Source organism: Gobio gobio, assembly GCF_949357685.1.
Source record: "Gobio gobio genome assembly, chromosome: 4".
Classification (NCBI taxonomy): Eukaryota; Metazoa; Chordata; class Actinopteri; order Cypriniformes; family Gobionidae; genus Gobio; species Gobio gobio.
In genome coordinates, this window is record NC_137100.1 from 15265566 (window position 1) to 15283295 (window position 17730).

The 17730-nt window shown below is 39.8% G+C and overlaps 1 protein-coding gene across 1 annotated transcript in view; it reads left to right on the forward strand.

Annotated features, from left to right (window-relative positions):
* The window catches only part of man2a1 (mannosidase, alpha, class 2A, member 1), a 98498-nt gene that overhangs the window by 57382 nt on the left and 23386 nt on the right, over positions 1–17730 (forward strand). The window contains exons 11-18 of the mRNA XM_079815521.1: positions 73–187; positions 286–353; positions 551–716; positions 2154–2384; positions 2472–2594; positions 5152–5266; positions 9837–9970; positions 14897–15038. Of these exons, the coding sequence (XP_079671647.1) occupies positions 73–187; positions 286–353; positions 551–716; positions 2154–2384; positions 2472–2594; positions 5152–5266; positions 9837–9970; positions 14897–15038 (1094 nt within the window). The remainder of the gene's footprint in view (positions 1–72; positions 188–285; positions 354–550; positions 717–2153; positions 2385–2471; positions 2595–5151; positions 5267–9836; positions 9971–14896; positions 15039–17730) is intronic.

Consider the following 17730-nt stretch of genomic DNA (forward strand, 5'->3'; position numbering starts at 1 on the left):
TTAACAGTTTAATTGTAAACAGGCACATACATCCTGTCCCGTAGAAACATAATGATATTTGTTATTTTTAAGGTTGTTTCACTCAATTCTGAATCTGAAGCGAATTATTGTGAGCTCAGCTCATTGGCTGGTGCTGAAGGACAAACAAACATACAGCCATGATCCTTCAAATCCATTTCTTCAGATGGTGAGTGTTCATACTGCATATCCACAACATGCTGGCATCACTCCTAAATTTGGAAATTGCCATCTGCACGTCACATTTTTGCTGGTTCTGTTTCACAGGATGACGTTCAGCCATCCCAAGATACCCTACCTCGCAAAACTGTTCTTGAAGTTAGTGGAAAACCAAGGTAATGCAAAAAAAAAATATATATATATATTTATTAAATTCCTCAATAAAAGCAAAATCAATGTTTTTGTTGTGCTTTATAGCAGACTAACGTTGAGTTCCTGAGAATGGCCTCATGGTACATGTGTTATAAATTAGAGGCAGCAGAATCTGTGGCAGAAAACACTTCGTAAAAATGCTTTTTTTCGCTGTCCCCAGGTTGCTGGTAGTTTCCAACCCCACAGAGCAGGCCAGGACGTCCATGGTTACTGTGTACGTGAATACTCCTAACGTGCGCGTGCTTAATGCTCTTGGTCATGTGGTCCGCGCTCAAGTCAGTGCAGTGTGGAATGATGCCACTCTTGCTGCTGCCGACGTTTTCCAGGTGAGGTCTGCTACATCGATGCATCATATCACATCATTTGGAGGGTATTGTATGGAAAAGATCAATGTGAAGATGCTTCAAACTAGTCCATGTCTGTTAGCATTAGGGATGGGACGGTATAAAAATTTCATATCACGATTATAGTGACCAAAATGATCACGGTTATCAATATTATCACGGTTTTGTTCAAATGAGATGAAAGTTTTCAAAAAGAACTGATGCACACACTGAAAACATTTAACAAGTTTTATATTTGGAAATCAACAAACCACAAATAAAACAAGCAGCTCTAAGCACTTTTTAAGCAAGATTCTATTCTGTGGCATTTCCTTCTATAATGACCATCGTCAATAGCAACGCATTATACAACGGACACGCAAGTTTCATTCAAATGCAACTTGCCGTCTTGCACTCAGTTTTTGATTGTATTGAAAGTGAAATCAGAGGACTTTACTATTAATACTACTATAATATTGAATATGAATGATAATAGGCTTGGCTGAACTTGTTTGTTCGTCTTTGGTTCAAAGCCACTTGTGCTGCGAACCTTTCTTCGCGGAAGCTTCACGTTAATTTCAAGTGAGTGAGATAAAATATTTAAACTCTAATGTCTAATTATTTCCCAGACGTAGATTTGGTATTGAGGTCAAAGTTAACTTTGCTTTACAATAGTGTATGATGGTCACGAAGGCCCTGTCCCAAATGACACCCTAAACCCTCATGGTCTTCCTTTGAGTCTGCACTTTCACGACATAATGCCGCTTTGACTGCTGGGAAGAAGTCCGCTGCGTTACCCGGACCAGTGCGGGCTAGGCAGAAGTGCGCATCTCGGGCACATATCGACCGCAAAGGGGGCGCTCGCGAGCACCCATCTGAGACCGAAACAGACAAATGGGACACCCTGCGGTCTCGTGGACTTAACGGACACGCGCACACAGCGGCCATTGTAAGTCCACAAGACCGAAAGTGCACAGATTTGTGCACTCGACTCAGCAGATTTGAAGTGTTTCCTCTTATTGCAGCGACTTTCGTTTTGCATGTTCTGCAGACAGGGTGACCATCCTTGATTAAGTTTCCCTCAGGACTTTTGTAAAAGCCAAAATATGACCAGACCTCAGATTCGGTCCTTTTAGAAGGCTGAAAAATCTCACGAGCGCTGGCACTGCCTTCTGCCATTTCCTCTCGTTCAAAAAACAGCATTGCACGCTGCGTCAGACTGATGCTGGCTGGACAGGATGTACCGCAAGTTTTCAAAATCGTGATAATCAAACACTGTTTTTAATGATAATTACATTTTTAACAATAATACTAACCGTCAGTACATTTTATCGTGGTTTATCGTTAAACCGGTAATCGTCCCATCCCTAGTTAGCATGAGGTCATCTAAATGCCCTTCAAGCCATTTCATGGTGTCTTTAAATGTTTCCTCCTCTGCAGTTGTCTTTTGTGGCTCACGCTGCTCCTCTGGGTCTGAGCGTGTACCAGCTGATGGAAGGAATGGAGCCAAGGACAGAAGCTGCTAAGTACATGTTTCTTCAGGAAGGCAGCCGCATTTCAGTCAGTAAACTGGAGCATTTCCGACAGTTCTACCAAAACGATGTAGCTCCTGTGCACATTGAAAATTCTCACCTCAAAATCTCTATCTCTACAGCTTCAGGCCTTTTAGAGGTTAGACCATTGACTTCTGCCTTGTCATAAAGTGATATGTTTAGCAATGACTTTGTGTTACGTTCAGAAAACATCTCTTGTTTGCAGAAAATAAGGTTGAAGGATGATGACTCGGAGCACCAGGTCAAAGTGGAGTTTGTTTGGTACGGCACCACCAGCAATAAAGACAAGAGTGGCGCCTACCTGTTCCTGCCTGACAAAGAAGCAACAGTAAGTACTATAAATGTTTTATTATTTCTTCGATTACTCAGATATGCTATATCTGGCCCAACAGTTTAAATGTTTTGTTGGCTTACATTTTATTTATAGCTATAGTAGTAGAGAGAGATATGGGAATAAAGATAGGGGAGATTTGGTTAGAATCATGATTAGACCCAGACCCTGGTATCCCATGAGCACCTCAGCTGTTTGTATTCTTATAATCTATTGCAGTGTACAAAACAACTATTGCAAAATGGCAGCAGCTGCGTTTGTATGAAACAAGAGAGCAAGTCTGCGATACCGAATGTAAGGAATAAGGTATGAGAGGCTGTGCTATATCATGAATAAGTCACGGCTGAAGGGTGTTGTTAGGCTCGATGCAAAGCAGAGTGCCTGCAACTCCTTCAGCTGTGACTTATTTACAGTACAGCACTAGCCTCGAGTACCTTATAGCTTTTATAAAACGGTTACCACACAATACAAATATTAAAGCCAAAAAATATGTAACTGTCATGCAGTAAAATCACTAAAAGCCTTCCTTCCGTTGGAAACAAATAGTCCCTGACCATGAACAGCAAAAGTCATTATTACGCCATTAGATGGTGGCAAAGACTGAGTCAGTCAGTAGCGAAGACTTTTATATTGAAAGGATTGATACTCGTTTTGAACACGGAACAAGATACAACTGACAAACGATTTGACTAGCGCTGTCAGTGTCAGGGCATGGGGAAACCCATTAACCGTTAAAAAGACAAGATATCGCAGCAGACATTCAAAATGATTTTTTTATTATGAACATAGGACTGACCTGAAGGAAAATGCTATATCTAAATGCAGGTACACTCGCTCACTTTTAATTATCCAACAAAACGTAGAAAAAAAAACAACAAAACTGGGAACCAAACAGAGGGCTTAAATGCACACATGATAGCAAGAAACTAAACAAGACAAAGGTGAACACAATTGGTAACCAAGGGAACAAAAATGAGACACAAGGAACATAGCAACTAACAAACTTTGGGCCTTATTTTAACAATCTAAGCGCATGGTCTAAAGCACGTGGCGCAAGTGCACTTAGAGCGTGTCCGAATCCACTTTCAGTGCTAGTTTAATGACGGGGAAAATGTTTGGTGCGCACGGTCTAAAAGTTTGTTGTTCTTATTCTCTTAATGAGTAATGGGTGTGTTTTGGGCATAACGTGCAATAAACCAATCACAGTCTCATCTCCCATTCCCTTTAAAAGCCAGTGGCGCTTGCACCATGACGGACTCGCAATTCACATGGCGAAATATAGACACCCTCAACCTGACGAGTCAGTTTAAAAACATGTGTGTATTGCCACGAACAGTTAAATAAGTAGCCAATTTAATTCGTCATTACTGCAAATAGGTAATTCTAATACTATAAATCTATAATACTTTTTAATGTATAAATGTATAATACTTATTAATGTATAATAAGCCTGTGTGTATAACAAGCAGTGTGTACACGCATTGTGCACCCGCCTATAGGTGCATATTACTAACGCGCTTGTCCAGAACAACAAGCCCCTCATCTTTTAGCATGCCCGCAATCCACCTCCAATACTGATCTGTAACACCGAATACTGCGCACATACACAGATACACAGTCTTTCCAAGGTTGGAGTTGGTGAGATCTGGTCCCAACCAGAGAAAGTTTTCCAAAACATATTGATAACATGTGCTTTTCTCTCAGTGAGAGATACAGACAATAGTACAGACCATATTCATCGTGATTCTTTAGGGTTTCAGTAAAAGGAAATATAAAATGAAATAAAATAAAATAACTTGAAAGACAAATCCATATTTCATCTCTGGAAGCCGGGCTAAATGAGCAATCTCTGCTACTGCATTCCTGTCGAGTTGGAGGTGTGTGATGCCTCTAAAATCCAAACACACGACAACATGTTGAAATCAAGTGTTTTTGCGAAACATCACACACCACCAGGACAGACCCTCAGTCACCACTCAGAGGACCAAATACAAACTTTAGAAATTATAAAGGAAGAAACAATCATGGGTCTGGACAGAGTCATTAACATCATAATAATGATATAGGAGGATGAATATTGATTGAGGCTTTGATTATAAATTTAATTAGGATATATATATATATACAATTATATTGAAGCGGTAGTGGATTTCAGAATCCACCTTTCACACTTTTCTTACTTAAGCAAGTAGAATTTATTCAGCCGTGGTGCCACTGCTGAATAGCTCTGCAGGAAAAACTGGGTTATATATCGCCCATTCATATAAAAACTGTTTATTTGCAGCAGGCTTGCAGTTCATTTGCGGCAAACAAATGATTGCAATGAGAGTTTTCTGGAACGCTGTATTTTTGAAACATAACATCACTGTGTGTCATTCAGCTGATTAGAGTTTGGTCACTGCTCACAGGGAACTCTGGGAAACCTCATAAAAGCCCACCTCAGTCTTTCATCAGGGCATTAGGCAGTTTTGTCATGCAGTGTCTTTGGTAGCTCTGCTCTCGGATTTTATGAGTGTGATTTGATTCACATTGATTTTCTTTCTCTCTCATACAGAATTACTCTCCCTCTCAACCACCGGTGATTCGAGTCACTAAAGGGCCACTGTTTTCTGAAGTCACCACTACCTCCACACACATCACACACACTCTCCGGCTCTACAACATCCAGGGTAAGAGAGCACGGCAAACACCTGCACCTCTCACTTATTCAAATAGTCAGCACTATTTACAGTGTGTAAATCAAATATTTACACAAGGGATTTACAAAACGACATAATATCACGTTTGACTTGTCGTCTTAACAAGATCCTGTATAATTAGGCAGGTTTTGGGTTTTTGTTTATGCTGAAAGTCAGTGGTGGGAAGGCAGCGATGTAACCCCAGGAAGTTGATTGACCCCTGGGATAGAAAAAATAGAGAATTTCGAAATCCTTGAAGTGCTGCTGGATGATGTCCTTTTTTTCCCCAAGTAATCTTTGATAAGAGAGCCTTCGATTTACAGTACTATAGCAGCTTGTTTTTATTGGATGATGTACAAAGCGTTTTTGTAGTGCAATTCTTGCAATAAAAATCTTTGAATTTTGAAGGTTAGCTTTTGAATGTGCCTCAAACTATAACGATTTGAACTGTGTAATCGCCAGTGCCAAAAGAGGAAGTGCATTACACCACCGAGTAACAAAGATTTAATCAGCATCAGACAAGGAAATTTGATACTTGACAAAAAACAGTCCAGCAAAAGTGTAATGTTGAAATTATGAAATGGATCATTTCGTAAAAGAAAGAAATGCATTCAGAAAGTTTTCATGCTTTTCTTATCAAGAGCACCAGGGGGTTGGACGGTCGGTTTGTGACCCCCTCTGGCTGGGTGAGATAATGTACATAATGTTGTTTTTGAAAGAGCGGAGCAGTCACATGAGCCAATGCCCCGTAGGCCTTGGGACTTTTCCCCAGAGTGATGTTTGTTTTTGTCCAAAAAAGAAAAGAATGAAGTCCTCTCGTGGGTTATTCCCTTGAGTTAAAACTGAATTAAGGATGCAAAGCTTAAAGGGATAGTTCACCTAAAAATGAAAATTCAGTCATTCTTAACCCGTAAGACCTTCATTCTTCGTTTTGCACACAAGAAATATTCTCGTCGCTTCATAAAATTAAGGTTGGACCACTGGAGTCACATGGACTATTTTAACAATGTTTTTACTCACTTTCTGGGCCTTCAAAGTGTTAAAGGGTTAGTTCACCCAAAAATGAAAATTCTGTCATTAATTACTCACCCTCATGTCGTTGGACACCCGTAAGACCTCCGTTCATATTCGGAACACAAATGAAGATATTTGTGTTGAAAGCTGATGGCTGAGAAAGGCTTCAGATAGGCCTCCATTGGCATTCAGTACATTTACACTCCCAAGACCCATAAAAGGCACTTAAAACGTCGTTACAAAGTCCATCTCACCACAGTGACTCTACAATAATTTTACGATGCGACGACAATAGTTTTTGTGCGCAAAACAAAATCAAAATAACACCTTTATCCAACTTGTTCTTGTCTTCCGTGTGTGCCTCCACGACGCATGCGCCGGGGTTCGGGAATCCATGAAATGCACACTTTAACCCCATTTTGAGAACTACGCCGAGACCTAAAGCACAATCAATGTAGAATTCAACAGCTTAGATACGCGCGTCTTCCTCTGCTTGTCAACAAATAGCTTCTGGGTCATGTGTCCGAACGCCGGATCTGCATCATATTCTCGCGCATGCGTCGTGGAGGCACACACGGAAGACAAGAACAAGTTGGATAAAGGTGTTATTTTGATTTTTTTTGCGCACAAAAACTATAGTCGTCGCATCGTAAAATTATTGTAGAGCCACTGTGGTGAGATGGACTTTGTAACGACGTTTTAAGTGCCTTTTATGGGTCTTGGGAGTGTAAATGTACTGAATGCCAATGGAGGCCTATCTGAAGCCTTTCTTAGCCATCAGCTTTCAACAAAAATATCTTCATTTGTGTTCCGAATATGAACGGAGGTCTTACGGGTGTCGAACGACATGAGGGTGAGTAATTAATGACAGAATTTTCATTTTTGGGTGAACTAACCCTTTAATTAAATTGCTGTCAATGGAGGGATCAGAAAGCTCTTGGATTTCATCAAAACTATCTTAATTTGTGTTCCGAAGATGAACGAAGGTCTTGCGGGTTTGGAACGACATGAGGGTGAGTAATTAATGAGAGAATTTTCATTTCATCAAGAAATGAAACCAAGCACCTTGTAACCAAAACGACATGTAACCAAAGGTTATTTTGGCTAGAAGTGGGTTACTCATAGCCCGAATATATTGGGTCTATAGTTAACCTAGATGGTGAAATGATGGCTATTGCTCGCTGGGTTGTCTTAACCCCACCCTTCTTGTTAACTGATTATTGGTTCATTTGTCCCACCTCTTCACTTGCTCTCCTATTTCAGCTACGTTCACACTGTCTGTCCAAATCCGATTATTTGTCTATGTGATTGGAATCTGAGCAAAGTTATTGACTGTCCACGTTGTGTATCACAGCTGTTTTCTGTGGCACTTTTTTGTTTTCCGGAATATCTGCTTTGGTTTCTATGGCAATGGCGTTGTGTTGGTAGGTATACACCGAAGACAAAGAGGGGTTTGCAATACAGATGTTGTCTTATTTATAACGTGTAGCCGGCGCGGACTATTGTGTTTTATGAGGCAGAAACGTATGAGACTGGTATGTGCGGCTTTATTCTGTGCTGTTGTCTCCGCCGGTCCCAAAATTCAACATGTATACTCCATTATATTGTAATTTTCTGCTCGACCGCCACTTTGCAGTAACACAACCTTGTTTCTGCAGTGACTTTCAGCATGTTTCCTATATCAACATCTGACAAGTTTACGTTTTACATGGTGTGAGAAAATGACCACACAAAATCTGATCAGAGCAGTCAAACTGAAACAGATTTCTAGACATTTGAAACCACGTATGAATGTAGCTTAAAACGTATTTGTAAAAATCGCATTTGTTTTGATTTTTTATGGTATGCATGGCTTTTTCTCCGCTGGTTTCAAAACATGTCTCCGTTATATTGTCAATTTTATGCTTATCCGGCAACAACACAACCTTGTTTCTGCAGTGACTTTCAGCATGTTTCCTATAACAACGTCTGACGTTTAATTCAGATAAACCACGCGGAATCGGATCAGAGCGATCAGACTGAAAAAAAAATCTCGAAATGCATTTTAAATAGGATTTTAAACCACTTATGAATGTAGGTCGAAACAGATTTGTAAAAATCACATTTCCTACCTGGTAGGTCACTTTTTCTTTTTCCCATCCCCCCTTTTTTTGTTGCTGTTCACACTTGCTAAATCTGGATTTCAATCGGATATGCACAAAAATATGATTTTGGAATGACGGTCTGAACCAGCCTTTACTCTGTGTCCTGGGCCAGTTTGGGGTGGTTGTTAGGTTAAAAGAGCCCAAGTCTCTATAATATTCTGATTTCTAGCGATGGTTTGGATCCTTTCTTTAGTGTTAATATAGGATTTTTCCAAATCAATAGCACACGCCTCCTAAGCAAGCCACACAGTTTAAGATAAATTTACCACATCAGTAACTCTCAATATGAGCAGTAGTATCAGTGAGGGTTGCTCACTAAAAGTGTCAGGTTACCATCTCGCTATGAGCTAATGAGGACGCACTCATGTTGAAAATATTCCAAGCTATCGTACACCATAAAAACAACCTTGTTTTCATGGTTGTGCTGCTATATAGAGCATGTTCTTCTACCTTTAAGGGTTTTTATTTTAATTAAAGGAAACTGAACATATTTGTTTCTTGCACTGTTTTATTCCCAAAGGCTTAATTAGTCTAATTCAAAATGTACATTTAACATGAAGGAGTGTTCACTTATTTTCTTTGTACTTGGTAAATCTAATTGCTCATATTCTCATCCGGCTTAAGCCAGGAACACCGTAGAGAAAAAACATGCAAACAAGTTTAAAAAAGGAAAGCAGTCATATGTCGCTGGAAAATGTACAGTTTGTAGTTTGTAGTTTGTAGCAATCGTGGGTATAGAGTGAATAGAGGAGAGGACTTTGCACGCAACCTTGTGGAGCTCCCATGCTAAATGTCAGAGTGGAGGAGTGACAGTTTGTGTTCGGTTTATTAAAACAATCTTTGATCCATATGCATATATGGTCATTGGTGGAGCAGTTTGGTTACCATTCTGCTTGGGATAATTGTGTTAAGTGCAGAACCAAAGTCCACAAACAACATCCTTGTGTATGTTCCCAGGTGCTCCAAATGGTTCAGCGCAGTGTTGATCGCGTCATCAGTTGACCTGGTTCTGATCAAAGATTTTTTTGTATGCAAATTGATGCTGATCTAGTTCAGGAGAAAGTCAAAAAACCCTCAAAACACCACAGTGGAGGTGAGAGCTACAGGTCTATAATAATGGAAGCTGCTGATAGCTGTCGTCTTGGGGACAGGCACAGTGTTGGCAGACTTGAGGCAATTAGGGACAGTGCACATTGACAGAGAGAGGTTGAAGATGTTGCAAGAAGCCTCCACCAGCTGATCCGCACAATCCGTGAGTGTCCTCCCATAGAGTGTCAGAAACTGTAGTTTGGAAGTGGAGGAAACAGATGTCCAATCCCTTTTCTATTGTCTGTGCTCAGTCGGCCATTTTGACCCCCCCCCCCCCCCCCCCTCTCTCTCTCTCTCCTCTCTCTTTCTCATAGGTGTAGAGGGTCAGTCTGTTGAGATCTCTAACACTGTAGATATAAGAGGCGAAATCAACCATGAAATTGCAATGAGGATAACCTCGGATCTGAACAGCAAGGATCGATTCTTTACTGACCTCAATGGCTACCAGGTAGGACAACAGAACATTATTTATACTCTCTTTCCTGACACCCACACATCCACATTCAAGTTTACACATTTTATATGCAAGTGTGAATTATAAAGGCAAGGCAGTGCCTGGTGCTGGAGTTGGTGGTCGGCCGGGGCTTGGCAGGGGGATCTGCGGATATCTCTCTGAACCAGCCCATATTTCCACTGACTTCATACTGAGCCGGACAACAGTGTAACTACTATGTGCAATTACCGTTGTGCCTTTTTTATGCAATCAAACAAAATGGTTTTGAGAGCAAAATAACTATATTGTAATTAAAAAATAAAAGATTGCAAATATACCTGCAATGCTAGATGGCTGCCACAATCCCACTCTCACCCTGTCAGACTCACGGCGGGACCGGGTAGTGGGTGTGGCCATAGACGTACATTTCATCTAACAGTTGTGGGGGACAGAAAAATATCTCAAAGGCAATTTTTCAAGGGGACACATATAATATAGCCAAAATTGCAACTTGTAAATATATGTGTGGCATTTTGGTGCACTGAAAAATTATCTTAAAGGGTAACTAAACCCTAAAACATATTTTTTTTTGTTAATGATCTGCAAGACTAGGGCTTTATTAGTGCTGTTCATTGATTCAAGTAAATGTTTTGACATTTGGGTATAAAGTGTTTTAATTCTACAATATATGGAGTAAAAACGTCTGAGTGCTGCCATCTTAAGGTGGAACGGTGGCTACTGCAGTTGAATTTTCCTATTGGATGTTGTTTGCCATCGTGATGTATGTTGGTTCTTCCAACGTTTCTAAAACTGATCGGTTTTATAATTCACGCAAAGAAAATGATAAAATGTTTTTTTTTACACACAGTAAAAAGCTCTAAGACAGGGCACTTCATGAACTCCTGTGCAAATATTAATCCGTAAATACAGTCACACTATTGTAACAACAACCACCACCCAGGCACCCAGCAATACAAATATTCAGTGCAACACACACAGTAACGTTGACACTAGGGACTCAATTCAATTCTTGGCTGGGATGTGTCGACTTTTTGTGTTGTTGTTGTTGAAGCCAACTCAGGATGCCAACGATAAACATGGTTCGTGAATCGTGAAGTTAGTTGTATTGCCAACGTGCTTGGTTTTAGTGTGGCAGGCGCGTTAGCAGGGCGTAAGCAGCGCATATTTTTTCCGGCGCCCATGTTAACAGATTAGAGCGTTCACATCGCACGCAGAGGCGGCGCGGCAGCGCATCGCTGGGGCAGAAGCAGCAGTGCCGCGATCGTTTCGGCGCCGAGCTATTTTTGCCGCGCTGCTCACGCTGATTTAAAGCCACAGTGGATTGTTCTTGATCAAAACTGACCAGATTAACATGGAAAATAACACATTTCACCATGAAATCAAGTAGTGAAGTGCCCCGTGTGTTTCACAATCACCATATGACATCCAGAGCTGTTAAAAAAATTTAAAACACAACACTGCCAGAAGTTTTTGCCCAAACTTCAAAAGCCTGTTTAAATTATTAAAACTAGAAGCATATATTCACTTTAATGTTAACTTACATTTATCATGTGAACTACTTATATACAACAAGTTGCATGTGTGTTTGGGACAGAGGGGAACACGGTCGCATTTGCAGCATATGCTGCCCATCATAAATCAAAGCACGAGACAGACGGGGCTCGGAGGAGAAGACCGGAAAATGTGACATAATGTACAATATTTGTCTGTATTTGCAATATACGAGCTGCGGGAGACAAACGCTGCCAGTGTGAATCCACAATGGGGGCACGGGCTCCGGCTCTCCATACCCACCGCTCCTGCCCTGCTAACGCGTGCGGTGTGAAGACGGCATCAGAATCCGAAATGTGCCCAGATGTCCCCTCTCCAAGCTTTGGGTGCGTTTTTAATTACCCGTCTATCGCGGTCATCTCCCTCCGCCTCAGCCATCTTGATTGTTGTTGTTATGACCCTGGAAGTAATTGAAACTTCACAACTTTATTGTCCAACTTAAGGCCAGAAAATAAACGGTGACATAATCGATTATGGCACTTTGCCGCATCGATGCTGAATCGTGCATGCCCCGCATTGCGATGCATCGCTGAATCGATTATTGTTGACACCACTAGTCCTACGCTGTCTATTGATTTAGTTAATTTGAATGAAAATACATCCCATGTATCTGATCTATTTTTAGTGGCACTTCGAATGACCGCTCTGTTGCAAAGCTACTGGCGTCACTCTCCATCTTTGCGAGTCTGACAGCTGTCAATCAATCCGTCACTGCGGGTCTCAGGTGCACGGCCCCCGCTCAGCCCCGCCCTCGGTTCGTCCCCTGTCTTGGCTGGGCTCTGCCCACTTTTCCAGCATTTTTCAAATCTAAATATTTTTTAGGCTCTGATCAGGGGTTGACTTACCCTTTAAGTCCGTTTTCCTATTCTCTGTCATTTTATCTGGTCAACACAAAGCAATAGTTGTTTAAATATCATAAGTTCACTACACGGTAATATAGTTTTTAAATTATCTTGCTTCTTCCACATAGTACTGAGCAAAACCCAACATTTTAGATCTACAATATTAGCCTAATGTCAGTTCACACATAGGCTCATCGCCGTGTTAGTTGTAGTGGGTGACTTACAACCAGCTTCCAAACAATAATCGGTAAAAATATCGGACTTTTATTGTCATTGCTAATTTATTTATTTATAACTCAGCATTGTCTGTATTAAAGAGAAAATAATCACTTAATCCGATGTTTAAAGTAAATAAAATAGCCTTAACAGACTACTGCACAAAGAAATACAAAGATTTACTTGCACTGTAAAGAGTTTTGTTTTAAAATACTATATTTTTGTAATTAAAATATCTTTTTATTTGCGTTCTTTTGTTTTTTTTAATTACAATAGAATTATTTTAGCTCTTAAACAGTATTTTTGATTGCATAAAAAGGACACAATGGTAACTCCATTTAACTATGTTACTAAATTAATCCCATCAAAACATGGTTTTGATTTTATTGTCAGAAGTTATTAAAATGAAAACGTCTTAAGCCAAGGAATCGGAGGGGAAAAAAGTGTTTCTAGACCTTAGGGTTCAAAAGTTATTAGCATAAACGTGAGTGCAAATTTGGACAGTTGGTGGTGCTAGAGGAATTGAGTAAGAGACTCCAAAATAAGTGGTTAAAGTTCAGACTGTTCTCTATTTGTGTGTCTAATTTCACAACTTTTTACGATTCTATGGGCTGCCATAGACTCAAGAGTGAAAGAAGAAGACTAACGGATGTAAAAAATACTACCGACCTCAAACTTTTAGGTAGTGTATGCGCATATATAAAGACTAAAGCCCTATTCGGACGGTAATTGTATAATAAGAATAATTAATTTAATAATAGGAAAATAATATCCTATTTATTATTTAATTATTTAAATCTGTTTAAAAATAGGAAGATATATAGACACGCATTATAGTTAAAGTGGTTTTCTGTCTTGTATCTTATCTCAAAATAAAGGATGCCATTTTATTCCACATGGAAATGAGCGGAAATAAGTTAATAATGCCTCTTATTTACATGAGGCAATCATAATGCTGGTTGGTTATTTTAACATGTGTAATTGCTACCGTAATAACGGCCCATTTCAGTTGTTTACGTGCATTTCTTTTCTTTTTCTTTTTTTGAGCGGTGATGATATTTCTTTTCTATATTACTTTTTTTGAGCGGTGATCTGGTATATACTTACCAGCATTTTAGTAACAAAAGTCTAGATCTTTAAAATGCATTCAAATTACAGCGAAGCGCAACCGTACGGTGCTCTGCAGTGGTCAAAAAGGATATAAACAGTACATTTTGAAGAAATATATACTTGAAAACTCAGAGATGTGGATTCGGACGGCTATTAAATTGCCACACGACCTTGGTGTTTGTCAAAAAACAGTAGGTAATTCGGCCGGGTGGTGGGAGAAAAACACTGACATTCTGGATTCGGACAGCAATAAAATCACAGACTAGACCTCTCAATGATGAAAATACCTTATGACCCCACGAGAATTAGCGTCTGAATAGGGCTTAAAATGTATAAAGACTAAACAAAAAGGGGTACAGTAAACAAATATTATATAATATTAATATTATATATATACAGTATATATATATATATGTTTTATCCCCAAAAACACATTAATATCAACAGAAGCTACTCTTATTGTCTGGTCACACACATCAAGTTTGATGGAACTAAATTATCATTAGTCTCTGAATAAAGATTACAGAGCTGAATGAAAGTGAAATAAGTTCAAGTTAAATACATGATCTCATAGACGGCTAGCTCGACTAATTCTGTTTACTGACAAGTAAAACTAATCAACAAAAGAGTCATCAGAGTTAGTTAATGTGCTTGGAGTGATTGTTTTGACAGTCTTGTTTGATTTTGGTTGATAGTGTCAAAATGCGTAGTTGTTGTTGTTGTTTTTGGACGGCATAATGAAAATGTCAGTTTATTTTTCATTTCTTTTGACAAATAATTAATCAAAACAGTTTAGAGTGTGCTGCAGGGCTGACCAAAACAAACAAGTGTCGATTTAAATCACTCTGTCAAGTTGTCTTGACATGTTGGGGTATTAGCGTGGCATTTAATTAGCTGATGATGTCTTTCTGGCATTGGCCGGGATTAAGTGCTTCTCTTCGGTCTAAACTAATTAACTGACTTCAAAAAACAAATGCCTCCTGAATAAAAACAGTGGAATATCCAATCCATTTTTCCTCCAAGTCACATTAACACACACGAGTGCACACACACAGACATCGAAGCACATCAATTTACAGTGTTTTCCGTTCGGATAAGTGTCTCCATATGGCCATGCTCATTGTTTTCGGGTCTCTGAACAGGAAGAATTTGGAGTTTTTTCTCCCTGCAGTGCTAAAAATGCCTTGGGCTGTTTTTACAGGTGCAGCCGAGGAAAACCATGGCTAAGCTCCCCCTGCAGGCAAACTTCTACCCCATGACCAGTATGATCTACCTGCAGGACTCCAGCGCCAGACTCTCTCTACTCACCGCACAGTCACTAGGAGCGGCGAGCCTCAAGAGCGGTCAGAGTTTTAACTTACTTCCGAGTGCTTTATGTTTTCTATTCATCTTAAAGCCTCATGAAATCACTATTGAAGCATTTTGGATCTACCCCATGTCTGTTAGGCCCTGTTTACACCTGGTATTAAGATGCGTTTTGGTCGATCGAGTCAGATCATCTTCAACCAATGTCCAAATCACGTAGACGAGGGAGACACATTCCCCTTTACACCTGGTGTTTTAATCTGTCTCTTTTGTCCGCTTTCAACCACTTATTCGAGGACAGGGTCTATGGTCTATTGACTTTTTCATATCTTTTGATCTAATGGACAAAATAAGCTCACTTAATTTACATATGAACACAACTACAGAAAAAAAACCCCATAGAGATAGCAGTAGCTTTCGTTTCTGCTCTGACAGCTGCAAGACCACTGCGAATGCGGTGAGGAATCAGGAATAGTGAGAGAACATTGTGCTTGATACGTTTTTTTGTCTTCAATCCAAACATGGGTCTTCAGCCAATGTTTAAATCCCGCCTGGTTAGCGCTCTTCACATAGTTGGCTTGACTGATCTGCGGCTGACTTGAAGCAGTGCTGTAGTGGTGTAGTGACAAATTGAGGTCTCCTTTTGGACCCTAAGTGATCCCACTGGTTCAAATTGCTTTTAATATGTACTATCTTTTGTGCCTGATTACAATTCCTACAAAATCATGTTTCAACTACGTTATAATGAGCATTTATGTCTGTTTTAGTTATCTTATACTAGCATAGCATACAGTCAAGCGATTAGCCTGTTAGTTTAGTTTATACACACATTTGCACTTACCCCACATATATTCTCAATCATCTTTAATGTAATTACCGGTGTGTGTTAAATTAAGTGTTAAATTACCACATTTTTCAGTTATAAATAAAACAAATTGATTCAAATTGTTCAATTACTTACTAGGCTATTAGATCTAGATCCCTTAATAGGCTAGTATTATTATTATTATTTATTAATTAACAGTTAATCAAACTGTAAGAAATTACATTCAATTGGTTTTATTATGCACTATAATGTGTTTTTGTATGCATAGTAAGCTATGCGTATTTTATTACATTAACTTATATACATTAACGGACAGTTTGGGGAAACCCGATTTCGAGGGAGGACCCGATTTTTCATGACACTGGTTAGAAATGTTGTCCGACTTGAGACAGCACCACTGTTGCCAACAAATTTTCAGGGGAAGTTGCTAAAGGCAGATCGAGTTGTTGCTAAAAGTTGCTAAATGACGTTGTGACGTCATTGCGCTATGACGTCATTACGTAATCGCAATAGCCTGGCGTGGCCATACTCAATTCTAGTCAGAATTTGAGTCTGGTACCGCTCCATTGAGCTTTGATTATGGGGCGTTTTTCAACCGAGCCAGGAAAGACCTCAATTGGATAGACCCACAACCAATCAGAGCAACGGAGCGACGCGTAACGTTACTTGTCAAATGTCAACAGAACTCAACTGCACTGTGTTGCCAAGTCCGTGTTTTTCTCCATGTCCGCGGGTTGAAGCGACCCCAATTATGTGATTATATAAACCCAGGAATGCGAATTTTAGCAGGCAACCTTGCCAAAATAACATATTTTGCCAACCAAACGCCATTTTTTAACCGGAGAACACCCCGGAAAGTTATTGTTTTGGGCTATAGTTTTGAGTAGCAATTGTGCGCGACATTGCAAAAACACTTGGAAACCCTGTCTGCACGCACGCTGGATTAAGTAACGTTACAAGAAAAAGATGAGTGTAAATGATCTTTGCCAGTAATAAAATTATTTAAGGATACACAGAGTACTTACCAACACGATCATCGTTTCTGAGAGAAATAGTGAAGGTGAACGCATATACGAACAAGTTCTCCGTTTAGGATAAGAGCAAATTCAACCCAAGAGCCTTCGATGACGTGGTTGATTACGTTACTGTTTATCATCTGTCCATCATCGTCTAAAGCCCGCCCTGACAATTTCATTGGTCCGAACAGTTTCTGTTCGGGCATAATTACTCCTCTATGGAGCAAGTCCAGACCGAATTGCCCGAGCAAAAAAAATTGTGGGCGGGGCTAAATTCGGCTGGCATCCAGGCTATAATCGCAAGGCAAAACTACGCCATTATGTAACGCGTAGATATTATTTGAAATGCTAATTTAGATTTGTTTGTAAAATAAATTAAAGCAATGTGTTAGTTAATATGTACGGATCGAGCCCCACACATGACGTGCAAGGGAAAAAAAAGTAAATTGTGTGCAAAATTTACAAATTTGTTCCCTCGATTTGCTAAACCGTCCACACGATTTACTCATTTGTTCCCTCGATTTATAAATCGCGTGCACGAATTAGCCTACTAGTTTTCCTGCATGTCATATGCAGGGCTCCGTAAATATGCTACCTAAATGATCTTCCGGTTTTTACAGCGATTTCCACATTTCCACAGCGATCTTAAGGAATTATGAATGAACCGCTTGGCCTATTGAGCTAGCTTGTACGTGTGTAGTTTGGATTAGAGTCACTTTCCAGAAGTTGTTAAAAGTTGCCAAATAAATTAAAGAAATTGCTAAATTTGTTGCTAGGTGCTTTTAGAAAAAAAAGTTGCTAAGGTAGTCTGAAAAGTTGCTAAATCTAGCAACAAAATTGCTAAGTTGGCAACACTGGACAGCACCGACGCCACGTGACTCTGACATA